This window comes from Vipera berus, assembly GCF_964194415.1.
Source record: "Vipera berus genome assembly, chromosome: W".
Classification (NCBI taxonomy): Eukaryota; Metazoa; Chordata; class Lepidosauria; order Squamata; family Viperidae; genus Vipera; species Vipera berus.
Genome location: NC_138210.1, coordinates 75890352 through 75915956, shown reverse-complemented (window position 1 = coordinate 75915956; position 25605 = coordinate 75890352). Strand labels below are relative to the sequence as shown.

The 25605-nt window shown below is 53.8% G+C and overlaps 1 protein-coding gene across 3 annotated transcripts; it reads right to left on the bottom strand.

The window, feature by feature from the left end:
• Positions 1-1316: 1316 nt before the first annotated feature.
• LOC308676635 (phosphatidylinositol 4,5-bisphosphate 3-kinase catalytic subunit alpha isoform-like) lies at positions 1317-24648 on the bottom strand. 3 transcript variants are annotated; one of them, XM_081342605.1, is made up of 23 exons: positions 24283-24648; positions 22355-22494; positions 21718-21978; positions 20826-20988; positions 19348-19557; positions 17329-17579; positions 14779-15021; positions 13836-13921; positions 13517-13622; positions 12449-12601; positions 12167-12301; positions 11175-11299; positions 10977-11058; positions 9756-9920; positions 9080-9183; positions 7965-8136; positions 7055-7161; positions 6822-6943; positions 5560-5638; positions 4833-5003; positions 3993-4110; positions 3752-3903; positions 1317-2055 (listed from the first exon to the last, which is right to left on the bottom strand). In XM_081342605.1, the coding sequence occupies exons 3-23, from the start codon at positions 21904-21906 to the stop codon at positions 1770-1772; spliced, it is 3219 nt and encodes a 1072-aa protein (XP_081198731.1). In that variant the 5' UTR covers positions 21907-21978; positions 22355-22494; positions 24283-24648; the 3' UTR covers positions 1317-1769. The 3 variants fall into 3 exon arrangements, with proteins under 3 accessions (XP_081198731.1, XP_081198732.1, XP_081198733.1); XM_081342606.1 differs by lacking the exon at positions 24283-24648 and having other exon boundaries at positions 22355-22599; XM_081342607.1 differs by lacking the exons at positions 21718-21978; positions 22355-22494; positions 24283-24648 and adding an exon at positions 21164-21218.
• Between the last annotated feature and the right edge of the window lie 957 nt (positions 24649-25605).

The window sequence follows — 25605 nt, the reverse complement described above, 5'->3', positions numbered from 1 at the left end:
GTGGGAAGGTAACAGTGTTCCGTGCGCCTTTGGCGTCTAGTCATGCCGGCCACATGACCACGGAGATGTCCTCGGACAAGCGCCGGCTCTTCAGCTTTGAAATGGAGATGAGCACCGGCCCCTAGAGTCGGAAACGACTTGCACGCGTGTGCGGGGGAACCTTTACCTTTACCTGGGCAAATTACCATCAAAGCGTCTGAAGCGAAAAATCTTCCGTTTTAAAGGTTGAAGTTTTACAACCACTCGTTTACTGACCGTTCAAAGTTACAACGGCACTGGAAAAAAAGGGACTTATGACCCTTTTTCACACTTAACGACCATTGCAGCATCCTGATGGTCACGTGATCAAAATTCAGATGCTTGGCAACTGGCTCGTGTTTACGACGGTCGCAGCATCCCCGGGGGTTTGTGTGTCACGCTATCCCCTTTTGCGACCCTTCTGACCAACAACGGGGAAGCCAGATTCACTTAACAATGGTGCTAGAGTCACTTAGCAGGGGCAAGGTTGTAAAATGGAGCAAAACTCACTTAACGACTGTCTCGGCTCAATTGCGGTCGTTAAGTCGAGGATTGCTTGTGAATTCATGCACAGAGGTCAGAGGCACCCCCCCCCCCAAATTGGGGCAGTGGATTCTTGGAGGGGGGGAGGTATCCCTGTTTTCTTGGCTTTTTCCAAATTGGTTTGCCATTGCCTCCTTCCTGGGACCAAGAGAAAGTGGCTGGCACAAAGTCACCCAGCCAGTTTTCCTGCCTAAAGCACATCTAGAATTCCCAAGCCTGACGACACCAACTTGGCTGAGGCTGGTCTGTACTTCCAAGCACACCGGGATCCTCCCAGACTAGATGACCTCCAAGGTCCCTTCCAACTTTATTATCATTATCCACGTAGCCTTTGATTAAAGCCAATTGGCCTCAATATAAATCGCCTTTTGTTGATTTGATCCTAGAGAACCACGATAGTCCGCAGGATCAAACATCTGGGTGGGTCTGGCGGCCCTATTGTCCTACAAATTTTATTTAAAAAAACAGAAATAATTTTATTAAATTTTATTACATTTAATAAAAGGAAACTTTATCAGGCATAATAAAGTCTAGTGTTACTAGATTTAACAGAATCAAATTTCATCCAACGTAATAAAATTAATAAAATTATTAAATTTAATAAAACCACCTTTTATTCTTAAAACAAACTTTTCATCGTAAAATGCGTTAGGCTCCGTCTGAGCCTTTGCATTTTGCAGCTCAGCAAGCAAAAAGGGATTTTTTTTAAAAAAAAAAAAGCAATAACCCTCTAGAGGCCGGCACACCTCCAAATGTGTGGGTTTTTTTTAAAATTTTTATTTGAAAAAGAGAGAGAGAAAAAATAATTATGTTTTTTTTCCTTTCTGACTCCAGACGTTTTCAAGTATTATCCTTCTCTTGATTGTTCTCTGGCAGGAAAACGACCCCGTCCTTCCTCCCTCTTGCTCCCCCCCCCAGTTTTTCCCAGGAAGCTTCAGGGGGAGAGGAAGGGTCTCTGAGCACAGGTCTCTGGGGTTGAAGGAGGCTGCGACCCCACTCCGGAGGATCTTTCCCAGCACTGTCCTGGGGGTCTCGGAGGGGGAGAGGAGGGCAGAAAGATCAGGTCCTCTCTGCTTCCTGAATCTTCTCCAGGTCTACCAGATCTTCTCGGCTGGTCCCAAGAGAGGACACGGACCACGGGGGCTCGGACAAATCAAGGGGCCGCCCTGCCTGAGCGAGGGTCCACACCACCCTCCCTGAACGGTGGGTCAGTCGTGGCTGGCCTCGCTCAGCGGCATGTGCCGGATGGTGTGGAAGATCCAGTCCATCTTGGTGGTCCATCCACCGTGGTGGGCCTCATTCATCTGCTTCGTGAAGTACTCCAGGGCCTCTTGCTCCGTCTTGTCCAGCGCCAGGGTCTTGCGCAGGTAGGCCACGTCGTCGAAGGACTGCAGCTCCGGAAGCCCGCTGCCCAGCATCATGGAGAAGAGGTTGATGAGCAGGTTGGCGTGCTGGCGGATGGTCAGATAGGCCTTGTAGCACATCTCCTGGAACCTGCCAGGAGGAGGAGGAAGACCGGCTGGCCGAGGCAGGAACGAAAAAAAATGGGGGTGGGGGGATCGCACCCCGAGACACACTGGGGCAGGGGTGGGGAACCTCGGCTCTTTTGTGACTTGTGGACTTCAACTGCCAGAATTCCCTGGGATTAATGCATTCCTTTTGATAGGTGTGCCCATTGTGGCCTGTTTACTCTCTTGTAATCCCTTCCTCTGCAATCTGTCCGCTCTAGGACGTAGGAGGAAAACAAACAGGCGTGGCTGGCTCAGGAATTCTGGGAGTTGAAGTCCACGAGTCATAAAGGAGGGCCATAGTTCCCCCATGCTGGCTGAGGAATTATGGGAGTTGAAGTCCACAAGTCATGAAAGACCCAAGGTTCCCTATCCTGCATGACTGGGGGAAGAGAAGAGGCCACGGGGGGGTCCCTGACCCACCTCTGGCCCTCCCGTGGGAGGGGACTCCCAACCAGAAGCAAAGGGCAGCCCATCCCACCTCTGGAAAGTCCTCCAGATGTTCAAGAACACAGAGGTCCATTCTAGTCCTCAATTTACAACCACAGTCGAGCCCTACAGTTCCATTGCTAAGCGAGACAACTACAGGGGTGTTTCGATGGTCATCAGTGTGAAAAAAACGGCCGTAAGTCCCTTCTTCCCAGTGCCCTTGCAGCTTGCAACGGTTGCTAAATGAACACTTGTAAGTCAAGGACAACCTGCCTACAAACCTGGATAGGTGGCTAGCCAGAGACCCCGCCCTGTGGTGGGCCTCCTGTCCTAACCAGGATGTCTGACCAAGGTTTCCCCGAAAGGGGACACCTTACATGGACTTAGGAAAGCCCACTGCCCCATTTTCCCCGGAAGGGGAGGGGCTTGAATGGGAAGGAGGGGGGGGTCTGCCTCCTCTCTGCTCCCTCCCCCAAGGCAGAAAGGTAGCCCTGAGGCTCAAAAACACCCATAAGATAAATAATCTGGGTCCGTTTACTGACCATTCCAAGTTACAGTGGAATTTTAAAAAAACTGATTTATGGCCATTTTCCACACTTACGACCGTTGCCGCCTCCCCACGGTCACAGGATCAGAATTCAGATGCTTGGCAACTGGCATGTACACGTGACAGCTGCAGGGTCCCGTGGGGCTCATGTGATTCGCTTTTGCGACCTTCTGACACGCCAAGCCAATGGGGAAGCCAGATTCACCTAACGACCGGGTTACTAACTTAACAACGGCAGTGACTCACTTAAGAACGGTGGCAAGAAAGGCAGCCCAACGGGGCGGAACCCACCGAGCAACTGTCTCGCTTAGCAACGGAGCTTCTGACGAGCAAAGTCAACGGAAGGAAGGAAGCCAGATTCCCAACCGGGTTACCCATTTAGCGCCTGCAGCGACTCGCCGGTCAAGCCTAGCGAGGAAGGTCGTAAAATGGGGCAAAACTCACTTAACAAACGTCTAGCTCAGCACCAGATATTTTGGGGGCTCAGTTGAGGTCGTAAACCGAGGACTTAACCTGTAGCTTCAAACCAGGATCAATCCAGGGCTCGTCCAAACCACAGCTTACTCCCGGGAGGGGGGGGAATGGAAGGCCTGGGAGGGGGCTGCACTGCTCAGAGAGGATCTGGGGGGGGGAATGAAGGCCCCGGGGGGGAGGTGTCGGGGGGGATGAACGACTTGCTTGGCGAGGACCCCCCCTCCGTGCCCACCTCTCAAACTCTTTGGTCTTGGTGCACTCCTGCACCCCTTTGCTGATGACGATGAGGAAGTCCTGGGTCAGGACGAAGGGCACTCGCTCCCGTTTGTACCCAAATTTCTTTTTCTTGTGGTCCAGGAAGTGTCCGAAGTCAATATGAAAGAGCTGGAGAGAGAGGGGGGGGGGAAATGGGTGGGTGGGGGTCTCGGCGTCAGCTCCCACGCCCAGCAGGGCAGCCGAGGGCAAGCACCCACCTGCCCATCGTCCTTGACCATGATGTTGCTGTTGTGACGGTCCCCAATGCCCAGGATGAAGGTGGCCACGCAGTAGCCCGCACAGGAGCGGGTGAAGAGGTCAATGGCCGCGTCGTATCTGGAGGGGCAAGGAGAAGAAGCAGCCTTGCAAAAAGGCCCACGGGGAGTCTGCACCCTCCAGGTCGTGGAGGTGGCCCCGAGGATGATGATGATGAAGAAGAAGGAGGAGGAGGAGGAGGAGGAGGAGAAGTAGTAGTAGTAGCAGTAGTAGTAGTAGTAGTAGTTGGAAGGGACCTTGGAGATCGTCTAGCTCAACCCCCTGCTCAGGCAGGAAACCCTATACTATTTCAGACAAATGGCTGTCCAGTCTCTTCCTAAAAACTTACACGGTGTTGGAGCATTCACAGACTTCTGGAGGCGAGGAGTTCCACTGGTTAATTGTTCTATAACGGTCAGAAAATTTCTCCTTTTGGATGCTTTTCCCAAATAAGAAAAACGGGACTTCCTTGGCTTGTTTTGCTTAAAAACCTTTTGCTTCTCATCCTAGAAGCGTCTCCCCTTCTGAAGAACTGAGGTGACTGGAGGCTTTTTAACCAGAGACTGGACGGCCGTTTGACTGAAACAGACTAGGGTTCCCCTGCTCGAGCAGAGGGTTGGACTAGACGACCTCCCAGGCCCCTCCCAGCTCTCTTCCGATCGATCGCACTGGGCGATTCTCTGAGCCAGCCTTGCAAGCTGCTTTCTGCCCACCCTCCTCCTGCTGAAGAGCCTTGTGGGGCCCCTTGGCACAGGGCCTGTGCGCCCCCTCCCCACCCAGCTCCCTCCCCCCCACCCACTGACCCTTCGCCCTTGTTCTTGTCCTTCAGCCAGTGATGGAGGGCGTTGCTGTTGAACTGGAGCGCCCCCTTCAGGCCGCCCTTGCACTGGATCTGCATGATGGTGTAGGAGCTCTTGACCACCTCGATCAACCCCACACAGTCCCCGATGGACAGGCAGCCGTAGGGCAGCATCCTGCAAGGAGGGGGGGCAGTCAGGCCCACAGCCCAGCCAGCCCGGAGCCCCAACCTCTGCGGCTGTAGGCCAGGGGGCAGAGAGAAGGAGGGGGGGGGGCAGGGGGACTTTGCAGGGTAGGACCGGCTTGAGCAGGGAGCTAGACTAGATGACCTCCAAGGTTCCTTCCAGCTTCTATTCTATTCTATTCTATTCTATTCTATTCTACTCTACTCTACTCTACTCTACTCTACTCTACTCTACTCTACTCTACTCTACTCTACTCTACTCTACTCTACTCTATTGGAAAAGCCCGTTTTGAGTCCAGATGGAGGCAGGAGTGTCCAGCCAGCTCCCTGCCCAGCACTGTCCAGTCTTAGGCTGGACTGTCCTGGACAGGACCCAGCCCTCTGCAGGCAGCGCCCCAGTCTCCTCTGGTTTCTCCCAGGACCCTGCCAGGCCTGGGGCTCTCTAGATGGGGGCTGTCCACCCAACAAAGTGGGTAACGGCTGGCTGACCCCCTCCCCCCTCCCCAAGGCTCTCCCTCCCTTCCCACCCCCCGAGTGATCCTTCCTACCGGAGATCCAGTCCTTGGTTCTGCCACATGCTCTCCATGATTCGTATGATCTGCAAGGTCAGCATGTCCTGCCGGAGATCTGGAAGGGGTCAAGCGAAGGGTGAGGGTCCCAGCACGCAGTCAGGGATGAGGTCAGGCTGATGGGGAGGGGGGGAAGCCACGGAGGCCAGGCTCCGAAAGAGGCTAGAGGGGCCTCCAGACCCACAGTGGGTAGGAGTCATATCCAGGGGGGACCCCAACATTTCCAAGTATCTTTTGCAGGATGCAAGAGAAGAAAGCCAGGTCGTTCTCCGTGGGGCTGCTGAACGGTGCCTCGCCCCGAGACCCCAATCCAGGCCCTTGATGCCATCAGAATAACAAGAGTTGGAAGGGACCTTGGAGGTCATCTAGTCCAACCCCCTGCTCAAGCAGGAGGGCCTAGACCATTTCAGAGAAAAAACCTTCCTAAAAACCTCCAGTGATGGAGCAACCACAATTTCCAGTGGCCAGTCGTTCCACTGCTCAATTTTTCTTGCCGTCAGGAAATTTCTACTTAATTCCCGGTTGCTTCTCTCCTGGTCTTAAGTTTCCATCCGTTGCATCTTTTCCTGCCTTCTGGTGCTTTGGAGAATAGGTGGAACCCCACCCCACCCCATCCTCTTTGGGGCAGTCCCTCAAAAACATCAGAAGACTTCTATCATGTCCCCCCTGGTCCTTCTCTTCATTAAACTAAAAGGTGAAGGTAAAGGTTCCCCCGCACAGGCATGCTAGTCGTTTCCGACTCTGGGGGCCGGTGCTCATCTCTGTTTCAAAGCCGAAGAGCCAGCGCTTGTCCGAGGACGTCTCCGTGGTCATGTGGCCGGCATGACTAGGCGCCAAAGGCGCATGGAACGCTGTTCCCTTCCCACCGGAGCGGTCCCTCCCTATTTTTCTACTTGCATTTTTACGTGCTCTCCAACTGCTAGGTTAGCAGAAGCTGGGATGAGTAACAGGCGCTCACTCTGCTATGCGGCACTCGGGATTCAACCTGCCAAACTGCCAACCATCTGATCGACAAGTTCAGCTTCCTAAGCCACTGAGCCACCGCGTCATTAAACTAGACACACCCAATTCCAGTCTCAACATCTTTTTGGCATCATGACGACCAAAACTGGGTGCAGGATTCCAAGTGGGGCCTTACCAAGGCATCGTAAAGCAGTAGTAACACTTCATTCTCTCCCTTGGGAACTGCCCTGCCCCCTCCCTCCCCCCACCCCCACCCCCGGCCCGGTTCTGACGCTCACCATCTCCGTTCTTAAAAATGATCTCGTGGTTGGTGAAGAGCAGTTCAGACATGATGTCCGGATTCTCCCAGTTCAGCCACAAGGGACGCTTGGCCGAGGACATGATCCGGCACTCGTCCAGCCTGCAGGAGAGGCGAGGCTGAGGTTGGGGGCCAGCTAGAAGACCCCTCCCCGATCTGGGCCACCTCCCACTGCCACTCCGCCCCCCAAAGGAGCCCTGCCTGGGCTCTCACCGGAGGTTGCCCAGCTGGTGGACAGGGTTGAGCGGGCAGATGAAGCCTTGCAGGGCCTCCATGTAGTCCGGCCGCCTCATCTGCTCCACCAGGAACTTCATCTGCATCTGAACAGAACAAAAATGGCTGTCCAGTCTCTTCTTAAAAATGTCCAGGGTTGGAATGGAATGGAATGGAATGGAATGGAATATAATATAAAATAGAATAGAATAGAATAGAATAGAATAGAATAGAATAGAATAGAATAGAATAGAATAGAATAGAATAGAATAGAATAGAATAGAATAGAATAGAATAGAATAGAATAGAATAGTGGAATGAAGAATAGAATAGAATAGAATAGAATAGAATAGAATAGAATAGAATAGAATAGAATAGAATAGAATAGAATAGAATAGAATAGAATAGAATAGAATATGGAAGGGAAGGGAAGGGAAGGGAAGAGAAGAGAAGAGAAGAGAAGAGAAGAGAAGAGAAGAGAAGAGAAGAGAAGAGAAGAGAAGAGAAGAGAAGAGAAGAGAAGCTGGAAGGAACCTTGGAGGTCATCTAGTCCAGCCCCCTGCTCAAGCAGGAGGACCTATATACCATCACTTCACGTGATCTTGAATCTATCTCTCTATTAATGCAGCCTAGGATTGCATTGGCCTTTTTGGCTGCTGCTGCACACGGCTGGCTAACTAATCCTCTACCAGGACTCCGAGGTCCATCTCACCGTTCCTGTGTTTGAGCCAGGTGCCACCTGCACTCTCCCTGTGCATTTGGTTTTTCTTGCCCCCTAGGAGGGCGGTGGAGGACAGGAGCCCCCCTCTGGGGCCATGGGGTCCCTCTGCACACCATCCCAACTCCTTCTCGTCCTTCAAGACAGTCTCCCCCCCCCACTGGGTTCCCCCTCCCCAACCCCGGGAGGCACCTTCTGGGTCTCGTCCTTCTTCTCTTGCTTAAGGATGTCGGTCAGATTGATGAGCTTCTCCATGGCCTCCACCTGCCGGTTGAGGTGCTTCAGGTACATCCCGCAGCCCCGGCAGAAGGCCTCCAGCATCAGCCCGAAGCGCTGGGAGATTGGCTTGCTGTGCATTTCCGACCTGGGGAGGAGGAGACAACCGTGCTTTAAGGGATAGGTGAGGACAGGAAATAGGGCAGGGGTCTGCAACCTTGGCAACATTAAGACTGGTGGACTTCAACTCCCAGAATTCCCCAGCCAGCATACTCATTGTGGCCCTGCTTACTCTCTTATAATCCCTTCCTCTCCAATCTCTCCACTTTAAGGGATAGGTGAAAAAAAACAGGCATGGCTGGCTGGGGAATTCTGGGAGCTGAAGTCCACCAGTCTTAAAAGTTGCCAAGTTTGAAGACCCCTGATTTAAATTAATAAGAGGTCAGTTCTTGCTTCACCCCTTATTCTGAGCTGCTCAATGACAGGGCTGCAATTACAGCTGAGTCCTCGGCTTATGACCACAATGGAACCCAACGTTTCTGTTGCTAAGTGAGACCGTTGTTGAGTTTTGCCCCATTTTAGGACATTTCTCACCACGTTCATTAAGTGAATCACTGCAGTTGTGGTCACACGGTTGTTAAGTGGATCTGGCTTCCCTGCTGGTCAGAAGGTCGCAAAAGAGGATCACTTGACCGCCCCTGGGACTCTGCGGCCGTCGTTACCATGAATCAGTTGCCAAGGGTCTGAATTTTGATCATGTGACCACCGGGATGGCACAACGGTGGGAAATAATCATAAGTCGTTTTTTTGTCAGTGCCACTGTAACTTCGAACAGTCACTAAATGAATTGTGATAAGTCGAGAACAAGCCTGCATTCCGAACTGCCAATTATCGGAATGGATGAATTGAACTGGGCCAGAATTTATTTGGGATGCTGTTTTGCTCCTTTTAACAGTTTTTTTTTAAAAATAAAATCTTACCGCAGGAAAATCCATCTTAAAGACGGTAAAGGAACCAGGACCGGTTCCGGTTCACCCTGTCAATCTCCCGCAAGCCCCTCCCTCCAGCCGAGCTGCGTCCCCGGGACTCACTTCAGATGCCAGAAGTAAAAATGGCCGATCCTCTGGTTGGTGAGCGCCTTCATGGTTAGGAAGCGGGCCAGAGGGTTGTCCAGGTACTGCTCGTATTTGAGAACCTGGGAGAAAAGACCGGACAAGTCAAGAGACCGGGCCTTTCAGAGGGAGGGGGCGGAGCTGGCACGGGGGGGGGGAGGGAACCAAGGAAAGGAAGAGATCCTATTGACCGTAAAGGGACTCCTGCCCGAGCAGGGGGTTGGACTAGATGACCTCCAAGGCCCCTTCCAACTCTGCCATTCTGTTGTTGAGAAGAGATTGGAAGCGACTTTAGTCTGAAATAACATAGGGTCTCCTGCCTGGGCAGGGGGTGGGTCTAGATGACCTCCAAGTTCTCTTCCAACTCTCCAATTCCGTTCATCTGAAAGAACCTGCCTCTTTCCCCACTTCCTGGCGCCAGCAGAAGGCAGCTGGCAACGCTTCCTCCCCCACCCTCGCATTTCTGATCTCCCCAAAAACCATTCACGCCCCCCAGCACGACTGCAAGCCTTTCCCGCAACCGATCTCCCCCTCTTTTTTTTCTCTCTTAAGGCCCCAAGGCCCCGTTAGAGGTTCCCCCCGGGCCCTGGACCCCGAAATCAGCCCTCTTGCATCGCTCAGGAGAGGCGGGCCTGCCCCCCCCACCCCCGGCTACCTGCACCAGCTGGATGAGGTACTGGGAGAGCTTGTCGTCGGTCAGTCCCTTGACCAGGCACTTCAGGGCGAACTCGCGGATGACCGGATCCGGGAAGTTGCAATCCAGAAGCTCCATGGATAGCTCGGGCTTGATCAGCGGCCATTCCCGCAGGAGGCAGTACATCTGGGGGGGGGGGGGCGGAGACAGGCGGGAGGGGGGGAAACAGAGAATGGTACAGTTCAGGGGTAGGCAACCTTGGCTCTTTTATGATTCCTGGACTTCAACTCCCAGAATTCCTGAGCCAGCATGGTGAAACTATGGCCTCCCCTTTAGGACTTATGGACTTCAACTCCCAGAATTCCTGAGCCAGCATGGGGGAACTATGGCCTCCTTGATGACTCATGGACTTCAACTCCCAGAATTCCTCAGCCAGCATGGGGAAACTATGGCCTCCCCTTTAGGACTTATGGACTTCAACTCCCAGAATTCCTGAGCCAGCATGGGGGAAACTTTGGCCCCCTTTAGGACTCGTGGACTGCCTGGCTGAGGAATTCTGGGAGTTGAAGTCCACGAGTCATAAAAGAGCCCAGGTTCCCCACCCCTGCTACAGCTCATGGCGGGGGTCTCCCAAGCCTGCCGGAAGGTTCCCAGTGCTGCCAACTCTACAGCGTTCTCGACTTATGGCCACAATGGAGGTCAACATTTCCGCTGCTAAGCGAAACAATTGGCTAAGTGAGTTTTGCTCCATTCTGCGACTTTTCTTGCTGCAGTTCTTAAAGTGAATCGCAAATGCTGGAGGTTTTTAAGAAAAGGGATTAGGAGAGCCGTTTGTCTGAAATGGAATAAGGTTTCCTGCCCGGAGATGGACTAGAAGACCTCCAAGGTCCCGTCCAGCTGTTATTTTGCAAAGGTTGCTGCCTGAGCAGGGGGCTGGGCTAGAGGACCTCCGGGGTCCCTTCCGACTCTGCTGCAACGGCTGGGTGACAAATGGTGGTAAGTCCCTTTTTCAGTGCCGTTGTAACTGTGAACGAATTGTTGTCTGTCAAGGACGGCCTGCAAAACCTGAGACGGCTGCTTTAAAGGGCATGGACCTCACAGCTGCCAATCAAGGATGCCCAGAGGAGCAGTTTGGGGCGGGGGGCATCTGCCTGCCAGGAGCCAAACCATCACTGGCTGCTCCCCCCGGCAAATCTCCCAGGGGCCCCAGCTGGAGCACGAAGGATGCTGGTCTGCGCTCACCTGGGCCACCTCGTCTCGCGAATTCCACTTGACGGACAGCAGCAACTTGGGCAGCGTCTCGGGGAGGTTGACGCAGTAGTGCCTGGAAGGAGAGGGGGGGCCGTGGAAGGCAAGGCCGGGCCGGGGGGGGGCCCCAGTCACGGCAGCTGTCCAGCCCCACTCGGCTGTCCGGCCCAGCCACCCACCCACCCCACTGACCGGTGGCGCCAAAGGAAGTCCTTCTCCTGCTCTGTGATCTCCGACAGGGGGTCCCGGTTGCAGACGTTGCGCAGCTGCTCCAGTTCGCTCTCGTCCAATGAGCTGTCGCGGGCCAGGCGGTTGCTCTGGAAGGGGGGGGAGAGATGTCAGCCCCCTCCCCTTTATGGATCACAGCAAGACAGAACCTGCCAGAACACCGTTTCCCAATTTTCAGGTGGGTGGACTTCAGCTCCCAGAATTCCCCAGCCAGCCATGCCTGTTTTTTTCCACCTATCCCTTAAAGCAGAGAGATTGGAGACGAAGGGATTATAAGAGAGTAAGCAGGGCCTCAATGAGTATGCTGGCTGGGGAATTCTGGGAGTTGAAGTCCACTCACCTGAAAATTGCCACGCTAGGATTCTCTGACCTAGTATCCCCCTCCCCACCGGGCTACAAGTAGTTGTCAGCTTACCACCACAATCGAGCCTAGAATTTCCATCGCTAAGCGAGATGGTTGGTAAGTAAGCTTTGCCCCATTTTGCGACCTTTCCTGCCACCGTTGTTAAGTGAATCTCTGCCCTTGTCAAGTCAGGAGCCCGGTTGTTAAGTCAGTCAGGCTTCCCCGCTGACTTTGCTTGTCAGAAGAGCATCCAGTGACCCCAGGGCACTGCGACCGTCATAAATACGAGTCGGTTGCTAAAGCACCCACATTCTGATCACGGGACCAGGGGGCATGCTGCAGTAGTCGTAAGTCTGAAAAATGCTGCCTTTTTCTTCACTACCGTTGGAACTTTGGTCGCTAAATGAACTGCCGTTAAGTCTGGGACTGCTTGTATAAGGCTGCCCACCCTACGAGGCAATGGACGTAGCTGGCTTTCCCCCTAGAATCTAGGCCCGAGAGGACCTCGGGGGTCTCTTTGTGAGACCCCCCCCTGCCCAGGGGATCCTCAGCCAAAAGGCTGCCCAGCTGGAGCTGCCCTACTGCAGCCGGGCAGGGCATGTGGCCCCCTTACCAAGCCCACCATACAGTAGTTCAGGCCCAGCTCCCGCGACATGGCCCAGTTGGCGTGTTCCTCGATTTCGGCAGCGTCGGCAAATTTCACCGGGTGGCTGTACCAGGTGAATTCCAGTTCCAGGCACGGGGTCTCCTGGAGCAGCAAACAAGAGGTCAATCAACTCCCCCACCTCCTGAAAGCCGGGTACCCCTTTCCCCTCCCACCCCCACCCCCCGACGTGGAGGGTCCCACTAATCAGCCAACTCCCGAGGAAGTCAACCCCCCCGTGGGTGGTCTCACCTTGTTTGGATTGGAGCCCCCGACTCCGATGGGATTCAGCAGGTCCTCCAGGCCGTGAGGGACCGACCACAGGTTGAGGGCCATCTTGCCGGCCACCAGGGTGTCCTTGTAGTCAAAGAGGTTGATGTTGCCCCAGGCCAGGGGGCAGTGCTCCTGCGGGGGGGGGGGAAGGGGGAGAACAGGGTCAGGGAACGTCAGCCACCGTTCCTCAAGCTGACGCCGAGCATCGCTGAACCTTCAGCCAAGAGGCCTTTCCTGAAGGAGGGGACTGGGGCAGGGGAGGACGTGGAATAGGGCAGGGGTCTCCGACCATGGCAACTTTAAGACTGGTGGCCTTCAACTCCCAGAATTCCCCAGCCAGCATACTCATTGTGGCCCTGCTTAATCTCTTATAATCCCTTCCTCTCCAATCTCTCCACTTTAAGGGATAGGAGAGGAAAAAACCAGGCATGGCTGGCTGAGTTGAATTCTGGGAGTCTTAAAGTGGCCAAGGATGGAGACCCCTGGAACAGGGAACCCACAGTGAGGTGGAGAGCACAGTCACCCACCCTCAGCCAGGGGTTTTCAGCACAATATGTCAAAGATGGCAGTATTAGGATAAACTGTCTTGTTTTTTATCTGATTTTTTTCAACTATCAAAAGCAAGCAAGTACATTCAGGCAGTCCTCGATTTTACAACCACTCATTCAGTGACCGCTTTTAAGTTACAACGTCACTGAAAAGTGACTTAGGACCGTTTGTCACACTTAACAACCGTTGCAGCATCCCTGTGGTCACGTGATCCAAATTCGGACGCTTGGCAACGGACTCATCTTTATGACAGTCGCAGGGCCCCTTTTGCGACCTTCCGACAAGCGGAGTCCACGGGGAGCCAGATTCACCTAACAGCCGTGTGACGAACTTAACGACTGCAATGATTCACTTAGCAATGGCAGAAAGAAGAGGTCGTAAAATGGGGCAAAATGCAACCGTCTTGCTTAGCCACTGAAATTTGGGGCTCCGTCGTGGCCGTACGTGGGGCTTAACTGAAGTTCCGGTCCAACGGTGGGGCTGCCCGTCAACACTCACCTCCTTGGCCCCCTTCCGGCCCTTGACGGAGCAGATGGAGACGCAAAGGCGAGCCGCACGCGGCAGGTCGGTCAGGTAGATGTCGTACGAAAGCCACTCGTTCCACCTAGGGGCAAAACGGTGGCACTGGAATCAGCCGGGCGGCCAGACGTCCCCCCCCGCTTGGGGTCCCGGTTGTTTTCCTTTCCCTCCTTAAGGAGACACTGCCTCCCCCCCTCCCCCCAGGCTGGCCATGCCAAGGAGCTTCCTGCCCTCGCCGGGGCCCTGGGCACTGCTGGCCAGGGTGGGCACAGCGCCCTCTCCCTTCTCCCGCCCTTACCGAGGGTTCGAGCATGGCACGCGCTGAGTGTTGACGTTATCACAAAGCGGTTCCCCACCGTGGAAAATTCCCGTCCGGACATAGATCTAGGACAAAGGGAGAGCGGAATTAAAGGCTTTGCCGGCTTGAAATCCACTATGGGCAGCCCTCGACTTACAGCAGTTCATTTAATGACCGTCCAAAGTTACAACAGCCCTGGAAAAAGTAACCCCTGGCCCTTTTTCACCTTTACGGCTGTTGCAGCATCCCCAGGGTCACGTGATCAGAATTCAGACACTTGGCAACTGACTCCTATTTACGAGGGTTGCAAACTGCTGGGTGATCGACTTTTGTGACTTGCTGACGAGCAATAGTCCATGGGAAAGCCGGACTCACTTAACAACCACGTTACTTACTTAGCAACCGCAATGATTCCCTTAACAACTGTGGCAAGAAAGCTTGTCAAAGAGGGCAAAACCCACTTAACAAATGTCTTGCTTAGCAACAGAAATTTTGGGCTCAGTGGTGGTCATAATTTGAGGACTATCTGTAGTTACTTCCTCTCCCAGTGGTTGAGGATTATGGGCGGTGACACCTAGCATTGGTAGCAAACTATTGAAGACTGAGGAGGGTATGCAAGCCGGCACATCCTTCTATACTTGTGAGCAGCCGATGGCTACGAGAGGGAGCTTCGCTCTGCTCCGGTGGGTCCCCCATTCCGGCATTCCCAATCAGCTAAGTGCCTCAATCTCTTTCCCTGCTGTTTTTCAGGGACCCACATCTAACTGACCGGGATCATGTGGGGTGAAATGCAGAGGCGGTCACTTCAGCCAATAAGAAGCTGCTGCTGTCAGGTCAACACAACTGACCTTATACGAAAAGATGGAAACTGACCGGGCTGCTGAGCCAGATCGAGGAACCCCCGAATAACTTCAGGAGGCGGCGTGGCCCTAAACTCGCCCACCTTGTCTATGTCCCTGATGTTCACGTTCACGTAGGTGGCGCACAGGATCTTGATGCGCAGGAGGCTGTTGATGGACCAGAGGGACTTGGTGGGCGTGTCTCCGTTCACGTGCGAGGAGGTGGCTGACCGGCGCGCGTACGAGGGCAGCACGAAGACGTTGGCCGGCAGCTGGCTGTAGAGGCTCTCCTTGCTCATCAGCATCAAGTGGGGGAGGCGGCCGATGGCGATGCAGTTCCTCATGTACTGGAGGAAGAGGGGAACACTGGAGGTCAGGAGAAAGAGAGAGCAGGCAGCGCGCCAAGACCCCACAACAGCTTCAGCAAAGATTTGGGCCCGATTCGTTTATTCGTCCATCTGGCCACCTCTTCCTGGCCACTCCTGCTCTGCATGTCGGAAGAGAGCCACCCAGAAGAGGACAAGGAAGAAGAGACAGCCCTTCAGCTAGCCTCACCGTCCCCCAGCCCCGTTGCCTTCGGCAGCCAACCCCACCCCACAGAAGGTGGTGCAGCTCTTGAGGGGGACAGTCACGGAGTCTTTTTACCCTGGCTGTGGATTCTGCAGCACCCAAAGCTTCCGGGCTCCTTTTGAAAGGGACCCCGGAATGTCTGGGGCCACTGGATGCAAAGGACGGACCTTTGATTGGAGCAAGGGGGTCCACCAGGCTGACAAGGCGAGGCATGTTAAGGGTCCCGTTGACCAGGAATCATCGTCTGGTCTGGTGGGACCATGAAAAAGGGCCTTCTTGGTGACAGCCCCTTCTCTATGGAACATCGTGGTATGGTTGGCCTCCACCCTTTTTTCCCAAAGGCCCTCTGAAAATTTGGTTTGGTCAACGGGCCTGGAGTCACCTATATGTGGGTTGGGTCACCCTATAAATTTCATAGATAGATAGATAGATAGATAGACAGACAGACAGACAGATAGATAGATAGATAGATAGATAGATAGATAGATAGATAGATAGATAGATAGATAGATAGATAGACAGACAGACATGATAGATAGATTAGATATAGATAGATGATAAATAGATGATATAGATAGATAAGATAGACATAGATGATAAATAGATGATATAGATAAATAGGGACGCGGTGGCACAGTGGGTTAGGACGCTGAGCTTGTCAATCAGAAGATCAGCAGTTTGGCGGGTCGAATCCCAAGTGCCGCGTAGCAAAGTGAGCGCCTGTTACTCGTCCCAGCTCTGCCAACCTAGCAGTTCGAAAGCACGTAAAAATGCAAGTAGAAAAATAGGGACCACTACGGTGGGAAGGTAACAGTGTTCCGTGCGCCTTTGGCGTCCAGTCATGCCGGCCACATGACCACGGAGACGTCCTCGGACAAGCGCTGCCTCTTTGGCTTTGAAACGGAGATGAGCACTGGCCCCTAGAGTCGGAAACGACTTTACCTTTACCTTTATAGATAGATAAGATATATATAAATAGATGATAGATTAGATAGATGATAGATTAGATATAGATAGATGATAAATAGATGATAGATCAGATAGATAAGATAGGATATATAGATGATAGGTAGATATAGATTAGATATATATAAATAGATGATAATTAGATATATGATAGATTAGATATAGATAGATAGATAGATAGATAGATAGATAGATAGATAGATAGATAGATAGATAGATAGACAGACAGACAGACAGACAGACAGACAGACAGACAGACAGACAGACAGACAGACAGATAGATAGATACCGGTAGATAAGAATTTTTTGCTCTGAGCGGGGAATGGCCTCAAGGCTTCCCTTGGACCCTTCTCTCTTCAATCTAGGAAGCTGGCCTTCCTCTTCTTCCTCCTGTTCCTCCTCCCCCTCCAATGCATATTAGAATTACTACTTAGAGCAGGACTCTCCAAACACTTTAAAACTCCCCTGGGACTAATGCCTTCCTTCTGATAGGTATACCAATGGTGGCCTATTTACTCTCTTGTAATCCCTTCCTCTGCAATATCTCCACTCTCTGTTCTGCTCTAGGAAGTAGGAGGAAAAAAATGGCTGGCTGAGGAATTCTGGGAGTTGAGGTCCACAAGCCTTAAAGTGGCACACTCCCTTGACACAACCACAGGGGCTCCACCAACACTCTTGCCCCTAGCTTGGGGGGGGGGGAACAGCAGTTTTCAAAGTCCTCCAGTCCTGGGGTCCCCAACCTGTGGACCGGTACCGGGCCACAGCATGTCAGCAACTGGTCCGCACAAACAAGCAAAGCCCCATTCACGGGCTGCAGGCAGCACACAAAACCACGCACTCTCCAGTCCGTTGGAAAACTTCTCTCCACGGAACCGGTCCCAGGTGCCCCAAAGGTTGGGGAGCTCTGCTCCAGACCACCAGCAGGATGGGAGCTGAAGGACTTCAGGGGTGCGTTTGTGTGTGTGTTTTTGTGTCTGCCGTTCCAGAGCGAGAAGACCCGCTTCCTGGTTCCTGGGAGGTGGGCCTGTTGCATCGACTGGACCCCGACGGCAACAGGAGCCCCCCCCGCAAGTGCTGAGAAAGGCCGTCTGCAGCATCAGAATGGGGGGGGAGCTCACCTTGTACTGGCTGAGGGGGTACTTCTCCAGCAAATACTCATCGCAGCCGCAGACCTTGAGCAAGTACTTGCCCTGGTACTCCTGCACGCAGAGGCGCAGCTGTTCGGGCGAGAGGTGCATGCTGCGTGTCTTCTTCCGGATAGCCTCGGCGATCACCTGCTCAGGCAGCGCGTCGTGCGGCGTCTTCAGGGTGTATTTCTGTTTGTCGTTGTTTGGGGACACAATAACCCAAATGGTCACTATGATCCGACCTTCAGGAAGGGGGGGGAAAAGCAGGACAAGCAACGGTCACTCGGGTGCGTCCGCGGGAGGCCAAGCGCGGGAGAAAATAAAATCAAGGGGAGGGGAATTGGGACTTATTTGTGGTTGCGCGACAGCCACAGCTCCGGGATTGTTGAAAATGTAAGCTGCACCAGAGTTATGCCGGTGGTAAGATGGGCAAGTCAATACATTTTACAAATTGGTTGATTAATTAATTAATTAATTAACCTGGGAAGGTCACAACTGACACGAGTTTCGTCTTTTTTGCAGGAATCGTCCTGTTCCCAGAAGCATTTTAGAAAACAAATGGGAAAATCTTCTCGGACCTGATCCTTTTGTTTTATTTATTGACTTACAACACTTTTATGCTCCTGTGATCTAAGTCCTCTCTAAGCCCTGATCGGTCAGCACAACAGATCAGGGGATCTCCAAACTTGGCCCCTTTAAGACTTGTGGACTTCAACTCCCAGAATTTCTAAGCCAGCCATGCCTGTTTTTTTCTCTCTCTCCTACTTCCTAGAGCGGAGAGATTGCAGAGGAAGGGATTACAAGAGAGTAAACAGGCCACAATGGGTATACCTATCAAAAGGAATGCATTAGTCCCAGGGAATTCTGGGAGTTGAAGTCCACAAGTCTTAAACTGGACAACTCTGGAGACCCCTGCAATAAATCACAATTCTAATTCTGACCCCTCACGATAAATACAGGGCAGCTTCAGCCCATAAGGTAGCATTTGTGGAGAGTTGTCTTATTCAGACAGCCAAATCATTCCATCTACAGGCATTCCCCAAGTTATGACCGCAATGGAGCCTGCCCATCGTGGTCAAAATTCATAAAAGAAATCCAACAAGCACGCCAGACTTTTCCGACCTTTTTAGCTACACACCTCAAGCAAGTCTAAAGTTGATAAGTGAATGGCATGGATCTTAAGAGAGCCAATGGCAAAACTGTCGTAAAACACAGTCACGTGACTGTGGGACACTGCAAACAACCAACTAGGGTCCAGTTGTGACTCCCCAAAATTTGGTCACATGACTGCAGGAAGGCAACTGTCAGAAGTTTGAGTCCAGATTGTAAATACGTCTGCCGGGACTTTGAAGGTTTGCTAAGCAATTGGCCTCAAGTTGACCCCGGCTTGTGAAGCTCTGGAGTCATCTTTATACAGTGAGTCCTCTACTTACGACCACAATGGAGCCCAAAATTTCTGTCGCTGAGACATTTGTTCAGTGAGTTTTACCCCATTTTAGGACCCTTCTTGCCACAGTTGTTAAGTGAATCCCTGACTAACAGGGTTGTTAAGTGATACCTGGCTTCCCCCCATTGACGTTGCTTGTCAGATGGTCGCAAAAGGGGATCACATGACCCCGGGACGCTGCAACCATCATAAAGACGAGTCAAGCGTCTGAATTTGGATCACGTGACCTGGGGGGGATGCTGCAACGGTCGTAAGTCTGAAAAATGATCCAAGTCACTTTTTTTCAATGTAACTTCCAAAGGTCACTCAAGGAACGGTCGTAAGTTGAGGACTGCCTGTAGATCTTTGCAAGCTTTGGGAAGCCGAGGGCCACTTTGGGGCACTCCTCCTGTCAGATGTCTGGGGACCCTCTGCAAGGGATTTACACCTGGGAGAGGCAGCACTGAGCACTGCCAAGAACCACATATCGGGAATAAACGGCGCCTTGTGTTGCAGCTGGAAACAAACTGGAAACTGAGGCAGCTTTGCTTCCCCCCACCGGCCGCCTCCCCCGCCCGGCTCACCTTTGTCTAGCTTGCTGTACAGGTGTTTGGGCAGGTCGGGGCTGGATTCCACGTTGGGGGGATAGACGTACAAGGCCTGGCTTTGGGGTCCTGTGGAGCCTCTCGTCTCCACCGCTTCGCGGCAAACGGACAAGATGTTGCGCCGGAATTCCTGCACCTCGGGGTCTTTCACCAGCTCAAATTCGCAGATGGGCATCCCAATGGCAAACCCTTTGAAGCGAAGATTTTGGTTAATTTGTTGATCAAAAGTATTTATTTGTTCTCTTTTTTTTTAACGCTCCTCAGAAGACTGCAAGGCCGGATGCCAAAGGGGGAAAAAAAATGAAACCCAGAGAAAAGGGAAAACCGGACAAGGATATTAAAAAATAAAATAAATGTGCATTACAAATGTGAATTCACTTTTTTTAAAATATTCTAGTCTAGTTCTGTTTTGCCTCTGTTTAATGGTTTTTTTTCCTTTTGTATTTTGTATTTCAATATTTTGAATGAAATAAGAAAAAATGGAGGGACAAAAATATATATATATTGGACGCTTGTCTTACCACAGAGTAACTCTGGGCAGCTTAGAATATTAAAAGGATAAAACTGTACAAAACCTATACAGATATGAATAAAATGCTGTAAAAATATAAATACTTAACATTAACATCCGCTGTATTCTAACAGAATTGTTTTTAGAATAGAATAGAATAGAATAGAATAGAATAGAATAGAATAGAATAGAATAGAATAGAATAGAATAGGAAGAGAAGAGAATAATAAAATACATAATAGAATAGAATAAAATATAGAATAGAATAGAATATATATAGGATAGGATAGGATAGGATAGGGTAGGAATGGAAGAAGAGAAGAGAAGAGAAGAGAAGAGAAGAGAAGAGAAGAGAAGAGAAGAGAAGAGAAGAGAATAATAAAATACAGAATAGAATAGAATAATAAAATATAGAATAGAATAATAGAATATATATAGAATAGAATAGAATAGAATAGAATAGAATAGAATAGAATAGAATAGAATAGAATAGAACAGAACAGAATACAATAGAATAGAAGCTGGAGGGGACCTTGGAGGTCTTCTAGTCCAGCCCCTACTCAAGCAGAATAACCTATAACGTCTCAGACAAGTGACTGTCCAGTCTCTTCTTAAAAACCTCCAGTGATGGAGCGCCCACGATTTCTGGTGGCCAGCGGTTCCACTGGCTAATCGTCCTCACTGTCAGGAAGTTTCTCCTTAATTCCAGATTGCTTCTCTCCTTGGTCAGCTTCCAACCGTTGTTTCTCGTCCTTCCCTCTGGTGCTTTGGAGAATAATTGACACCCCCCCCCTCTTCCTTGTGGCAGCCCCTCAGATACTGGGCTGATCTGATTCATCAGAGACCGGGATCAATGGGGAATGCCGGACCACGAATCGCGTGACGCAGGTGACCTTCCTTCTCCCCCCCCCGCCGCCCAGGTGTGGCGGGCCTGGCCTGGACTCACCGATCTCCCGGTTGAGGATCTTCTCCTCCCGGTTCCCCACGGGCTCAACCACCTTCAGGATAGGCTGGAAGAGGCGCAGATCACAGAGACGCCGAGACTCGTCAAAAAATTCTTCTCGTTCGGCTTCTTGGGTGACCCCCACAAAGATGTAGGACGATTCCTCCTGGGTGGGGGGAGGCAAAACCGAGGCAAGAAGGGATTGGGGAGGGCTAAAGCAGCCCCCAGAAACAGACTCCCCTCTTTCCATATGGGCAAGTGCTCGACTTACGACCGTTCGCTTCGTTCAAAGTCACAACGGAATGAAAAAAAAGAGACTTAGGACCATTTTTCACACTTACGACTGTTGCACGTGAACAAAATGAGGATGCTCGGCAACCGACTCACATTTATGACGGTCGCAGGGTCTCCCGGGGCCACAGGATCCCCTTTTGCAACCTTCTGACAAACAAACACAATGGGGGGGGGGAAGCCGGATTCACTTAACGAGCATGTGACTCGCTTAACAACCCCAGCGATTCACTCAACAGCTGTGGCAAGGAAGGTCGTAAAACGAGGCAAAACTCGCTTAACAACAGTCTCAACGTGACCACTGAAATTTGGGCCTTAACCGTGAGCCGGTTGCCAAGCGTCTGAATTTTGACCGTCGGGATGGCTGCGACGGTCATTAGGCGTCAAAAAAATAGTCCTAGGTCACTTTTTTCAGTGAACGAATGGCTGTAAATGTTGTAAAGGTGCACATTTTGAAGCCTGCGCATTCCTCCCCAAACAAGGGTGTGTGTGTGTTTCTGATTCTCGCGCCCTTCTCTTGAGCTCCTCAACTACCCTCCAATAAATCGGTGCCCCCCCTTTTGGTTTTTCACCTGGCCAGGTGTGTCACCTGCCCTGGGCTCACCTGCAGCAGGTGGAAAAGCGGGTACTTCCTGGCCTCCTTGAAGAGGTCCTGCTTGATGCCGCGGAGCGTGGCCTCCCGCAGGCACTCCAGGGTGACCACCATCCCGTTGGGCAGGCAGCAGTCGACCATGATCCGTGGGGGCATGAGGTGGAGCCCCCACAGCTCCCCGGAAGACGGCCGGGGCGGCATGGCCACGGGCGGGAGGGAGGCTCTCGGCACGTTGACGGACTTGCGGCTGGGGGTCAAAGCATCCCGGCTCACCTGGGGGGGAAGGAGGAGGAAGAGGGTCTGCTGAAGCTAATCAGGGTTTCATGACCCAATTCGTTAATATCCTCTGTGTGTGGGGGGGGTGTTGCAGGGGGGAGGAGGAACAAGACTGTGGGGGTCCTTGATGCTCTCAAAGCTGGGATGTTCTCCTGCAGACGTTTCATGACCCAATTAGGTAATATCCTCAGTGGGGGGGGGGGTTGCAGGAGGGGGAGGGGGAGGAGGAAGAGGAGGAAGAACAAGACTATAGGGTCCTTGGTAATATCCTGGGGGGGGTTGCAGGAGGGAGGAGGAGGGGGAGGAGAGGTGAACCCAACAGAGTGCCCAGGGCCCATCCAGCCGCAGTCCCCCCCCCGCTCCGGTTACCTACCCGGGAGGAAGGCAGGAGTGGACGATGGGCTGTGCAGATGTGCCAGAGAGCAGGCCTTCTCTGCAGGGACCGGCCAGCCTGGTCTCAGGAGCCCACAACACTTGTCATCTTTGTGACTCCTACAAAGCCAGCATCAGTTGCTAGGGAGACAGGGAAGATGCAAAGATGAAAGGAAAATAAATGCATAAAAATTTAAAAATCAAGATAAAAAGACCTTAGAAATATGTGGGTTTTGTTAAGCTAGACAACCCAATAAGCTCCTGGCTGATCGTCCTCCACTTACGACGACAATTGAGTCCAAACAGTTGTTAAGTGAGCTTTGTCTCATTTTGCCACTTTCCTTGCCACCGTGCTAAAGTGAATCACCCGCAGTTGTTAAAATTAGTGACACGGCCGTTAAGTGAATCCGGCTTCCCCCACTGACTTTGTTCATCAGAAGGTCGCAAAAGGGGATCACGTGCCCCCCCCCCGGACGCTGCAACCATCATAAATACGAGTCAGTTTCCAAGCTAATGAATTTTGATCCGGGGACCCTGTGGATGCCACGGTCCTAAGTTGCTTTTTTCAGTGCCACCATTTTAACTTTGGTCACTAAACGAGTGGTTGTAAGTAGAGGACTACCTGCCTTGCCTTACCAGATCCTTCCAACGTTCTTAAAAATCCAGAGGGACGTTTGGAGATGCTTGGCTGCCTCCAAAGGGCAGCCCAGGGCAGCCCCAGGAAGCGGTTATGATGTCATAAAATGCTTTAAGGTCATTTCCACGTCACCAAATCTGCCCAATTTCAGTTCCACGGGAGTCCCGAATTCAGGATGCAGGTATCCCCTTGGAGACACCTCGGCTGAGAAAGGGGTCCGGCTGGCTGCCGTGGGCTGAATTTGAGGAAGGGGCGCAAAAGGTTTCCATTCTGCTGGGCCGCAGGGGGTTGGACTAGATGACCCGCAAGGTCCCTTCCAACTCTTGTTACTCCGTTATGGGTGCTCTAACCCCGGAGGTTTTCAAGAAGAGACTGGACGGTCATTTGTCTGGAAGGGTCTGGGGTCCGTCTCCTGCTTGAGCAGGGGGGTGGACTAGAGAACCCCCGAGGTCCCTTCCAAGTCGGTCGTTCTGTTAAAATGTTGACTCAATTTTAGTTCTAGTTTTTCTTCGGGCTCTTTTTAATCGAAGGGGACGGATTGTTCCTGCGTTACCTTCCTCCTGCCGCAGACACCCCCCCACCCCCGGGTCGGGAGGTGAGCCTGAACAAGAGGGATGCTCAGACGTTCCGTGGCCCTCCGGAAGCAGCGAGTTCAGACGTCGCGGGCAGGGATGGGCAGGCAACCCGCAGGAAAGGGGAGTGGGGGAGTCAGGAAAGAGGGCATAAAACGGGCGTTGGTGCGAAAGGCGGGCGGGGGGTTTCAGCCTCGCCATCAAGCGGGGCGCCATCTTGACTTTTTTGACCCCGGTGGACCCCGGTCTGGAGGCCGCGGCGGTCGAGGCCCGATCCGGACCCCATCCAGACCGGGGGCCGGCAGAGCTCGGCCGCGACCGCCTCTCCCGATCGGCCCAGCCAAGCAAGTCTCCGCCAACGTTCAAACGCGGAGCCGGATTTAACTTGGAGCCCAGATCCGGGCCTGGCCGGGAGGCTTCGCACGACCGGTTCACACGGCCGGAGCTGGGGGCGCTTTTCCTGGGGGTCCGTCCCCACAGCGAAGAGGGGGCGCCGGGAGGGTCCCGCAGACAGGCGGGCGCGTCTGCCCCGCGAGTCCCGGCCAGGCGCCGCCGCTTCCCGCGGCGGAGCCTCCGTGGGAAAGCGCAGACACGCGAGGGGGGAGAGATGCCGGGAAGCCTCCGGCGCGGGACACGGGCGGGGGGGGCGTCCCCGGGTGACCCCCGCCCACGCCCCCCGCAGCCCCCCTCCGGCGAGCCACCGGCAGCCCCGCTACTTACTCCGGGGCGGCGGCGGCGGCGGCTGCGTCACAGAGCTCGGCTCCCCCGCCGGACCCCGCGCCCGCCGCCCGGCATCGCTGCTCGCCGGCCCGGGGAGGGGAGCGCGGCCAGGCCGCGGGGCCGGAGAGCGGGGGACGACCGGGGGGACCGGAGCCCGGCGCGGGCAGGGAGGCCGGTGCGGGAGGGGCGATGCCCGGTGACAGCCCGACCCTCCGCTCGGCTCTCGGCGGCGGCTCTGCCGCTGCTGCTGCGGCGACGGCTGCGGACAAAGAAGGCGGCGGCGCTCCGAGGCTCCCGGCTCTCCTCTCCTCCGCCTCGGCCGGGTCACCTCCTCCCGCCGGGGCGGCGCTGCTGCGGCACCGGCTCTCCCCCGCCCCTTTCCCGGCAGAGCCGCTTCTGCAGGCGCCCGAGCCGGCTCCGGGGGCGCCGCTCGCACGGCTGGCAGGCAGGCAGGCAGGGGGCGGAGCCCCGCCCGGGAGGGGGGTCTCCCCGCAGGGAAGGGCCCCCTCCCTCCCTCCCTCTCCCGCCCCGCCCCCGCAGAGCGCAGCCGGGCGGGGGTCCCGGTTGGTGGGGCCCCAGAAGCCCCCCTCCCCCAGCTCAGGCTCCGGGGCGGTGGGCTTCCAGCCAGGAGCCCCCCTGGGACCGTCTCCACCCGGTCGCTTCCCCCGCTAGCTAAGCCCGGCCCCTCCGCTGCGATGGCAGAAGCAGCGGCTCCGGCCCCACGGCTGGAGGGCTGGGGGAGCCCAGCGGAGCGGGGGGGCTCGTTGGGGTCCAGAGCTGGTCTTGGGTGGGGGGGGGAGCAAGCTGATCAGGCACCGCCTGGGGAGTAGGATGGCTGCCCTCACGTTGCCCCCCCCCGAGGAAGTGCCTTCTGTGGGACCCCCTCGGGGCGGTGTGGGGCATGGGAGGGAGGGGCCCGGCAGACGCTTCTCCAGCCCCACCCAGGCTGGAGATGAAGCCGGACGCTTCTTCCAACAGACCAGGGAAGAACCAGGGTTCGCGGCCCACCTGCCGGGTGCATTTGCCTCCCCCCCCCCCGCCCCAGGCAACGTATAGGGAGCCCTGCCTGTAGGCCCGGGTCCTGGGGGGGCAGCCTCCTGCAGCCAGGAAGGGCCCGAGGCGAGGAGGGACAAGGCCCTTCCCCACAGCTGATAAGTTTAGGAGGCCGCTGGTGGCCGGAGGGGGTCAGTTCTCCCACGCGTCTACACACCACATCCCATAATTTAATTTCACTTTCACTTTCAAGTCCAATGTCTCCTTATCTGCTTGTAACCCAAAAGGGACTAAAAAATCTGGAGTTTTCCCTTGCAGGGGCTGCTCTAG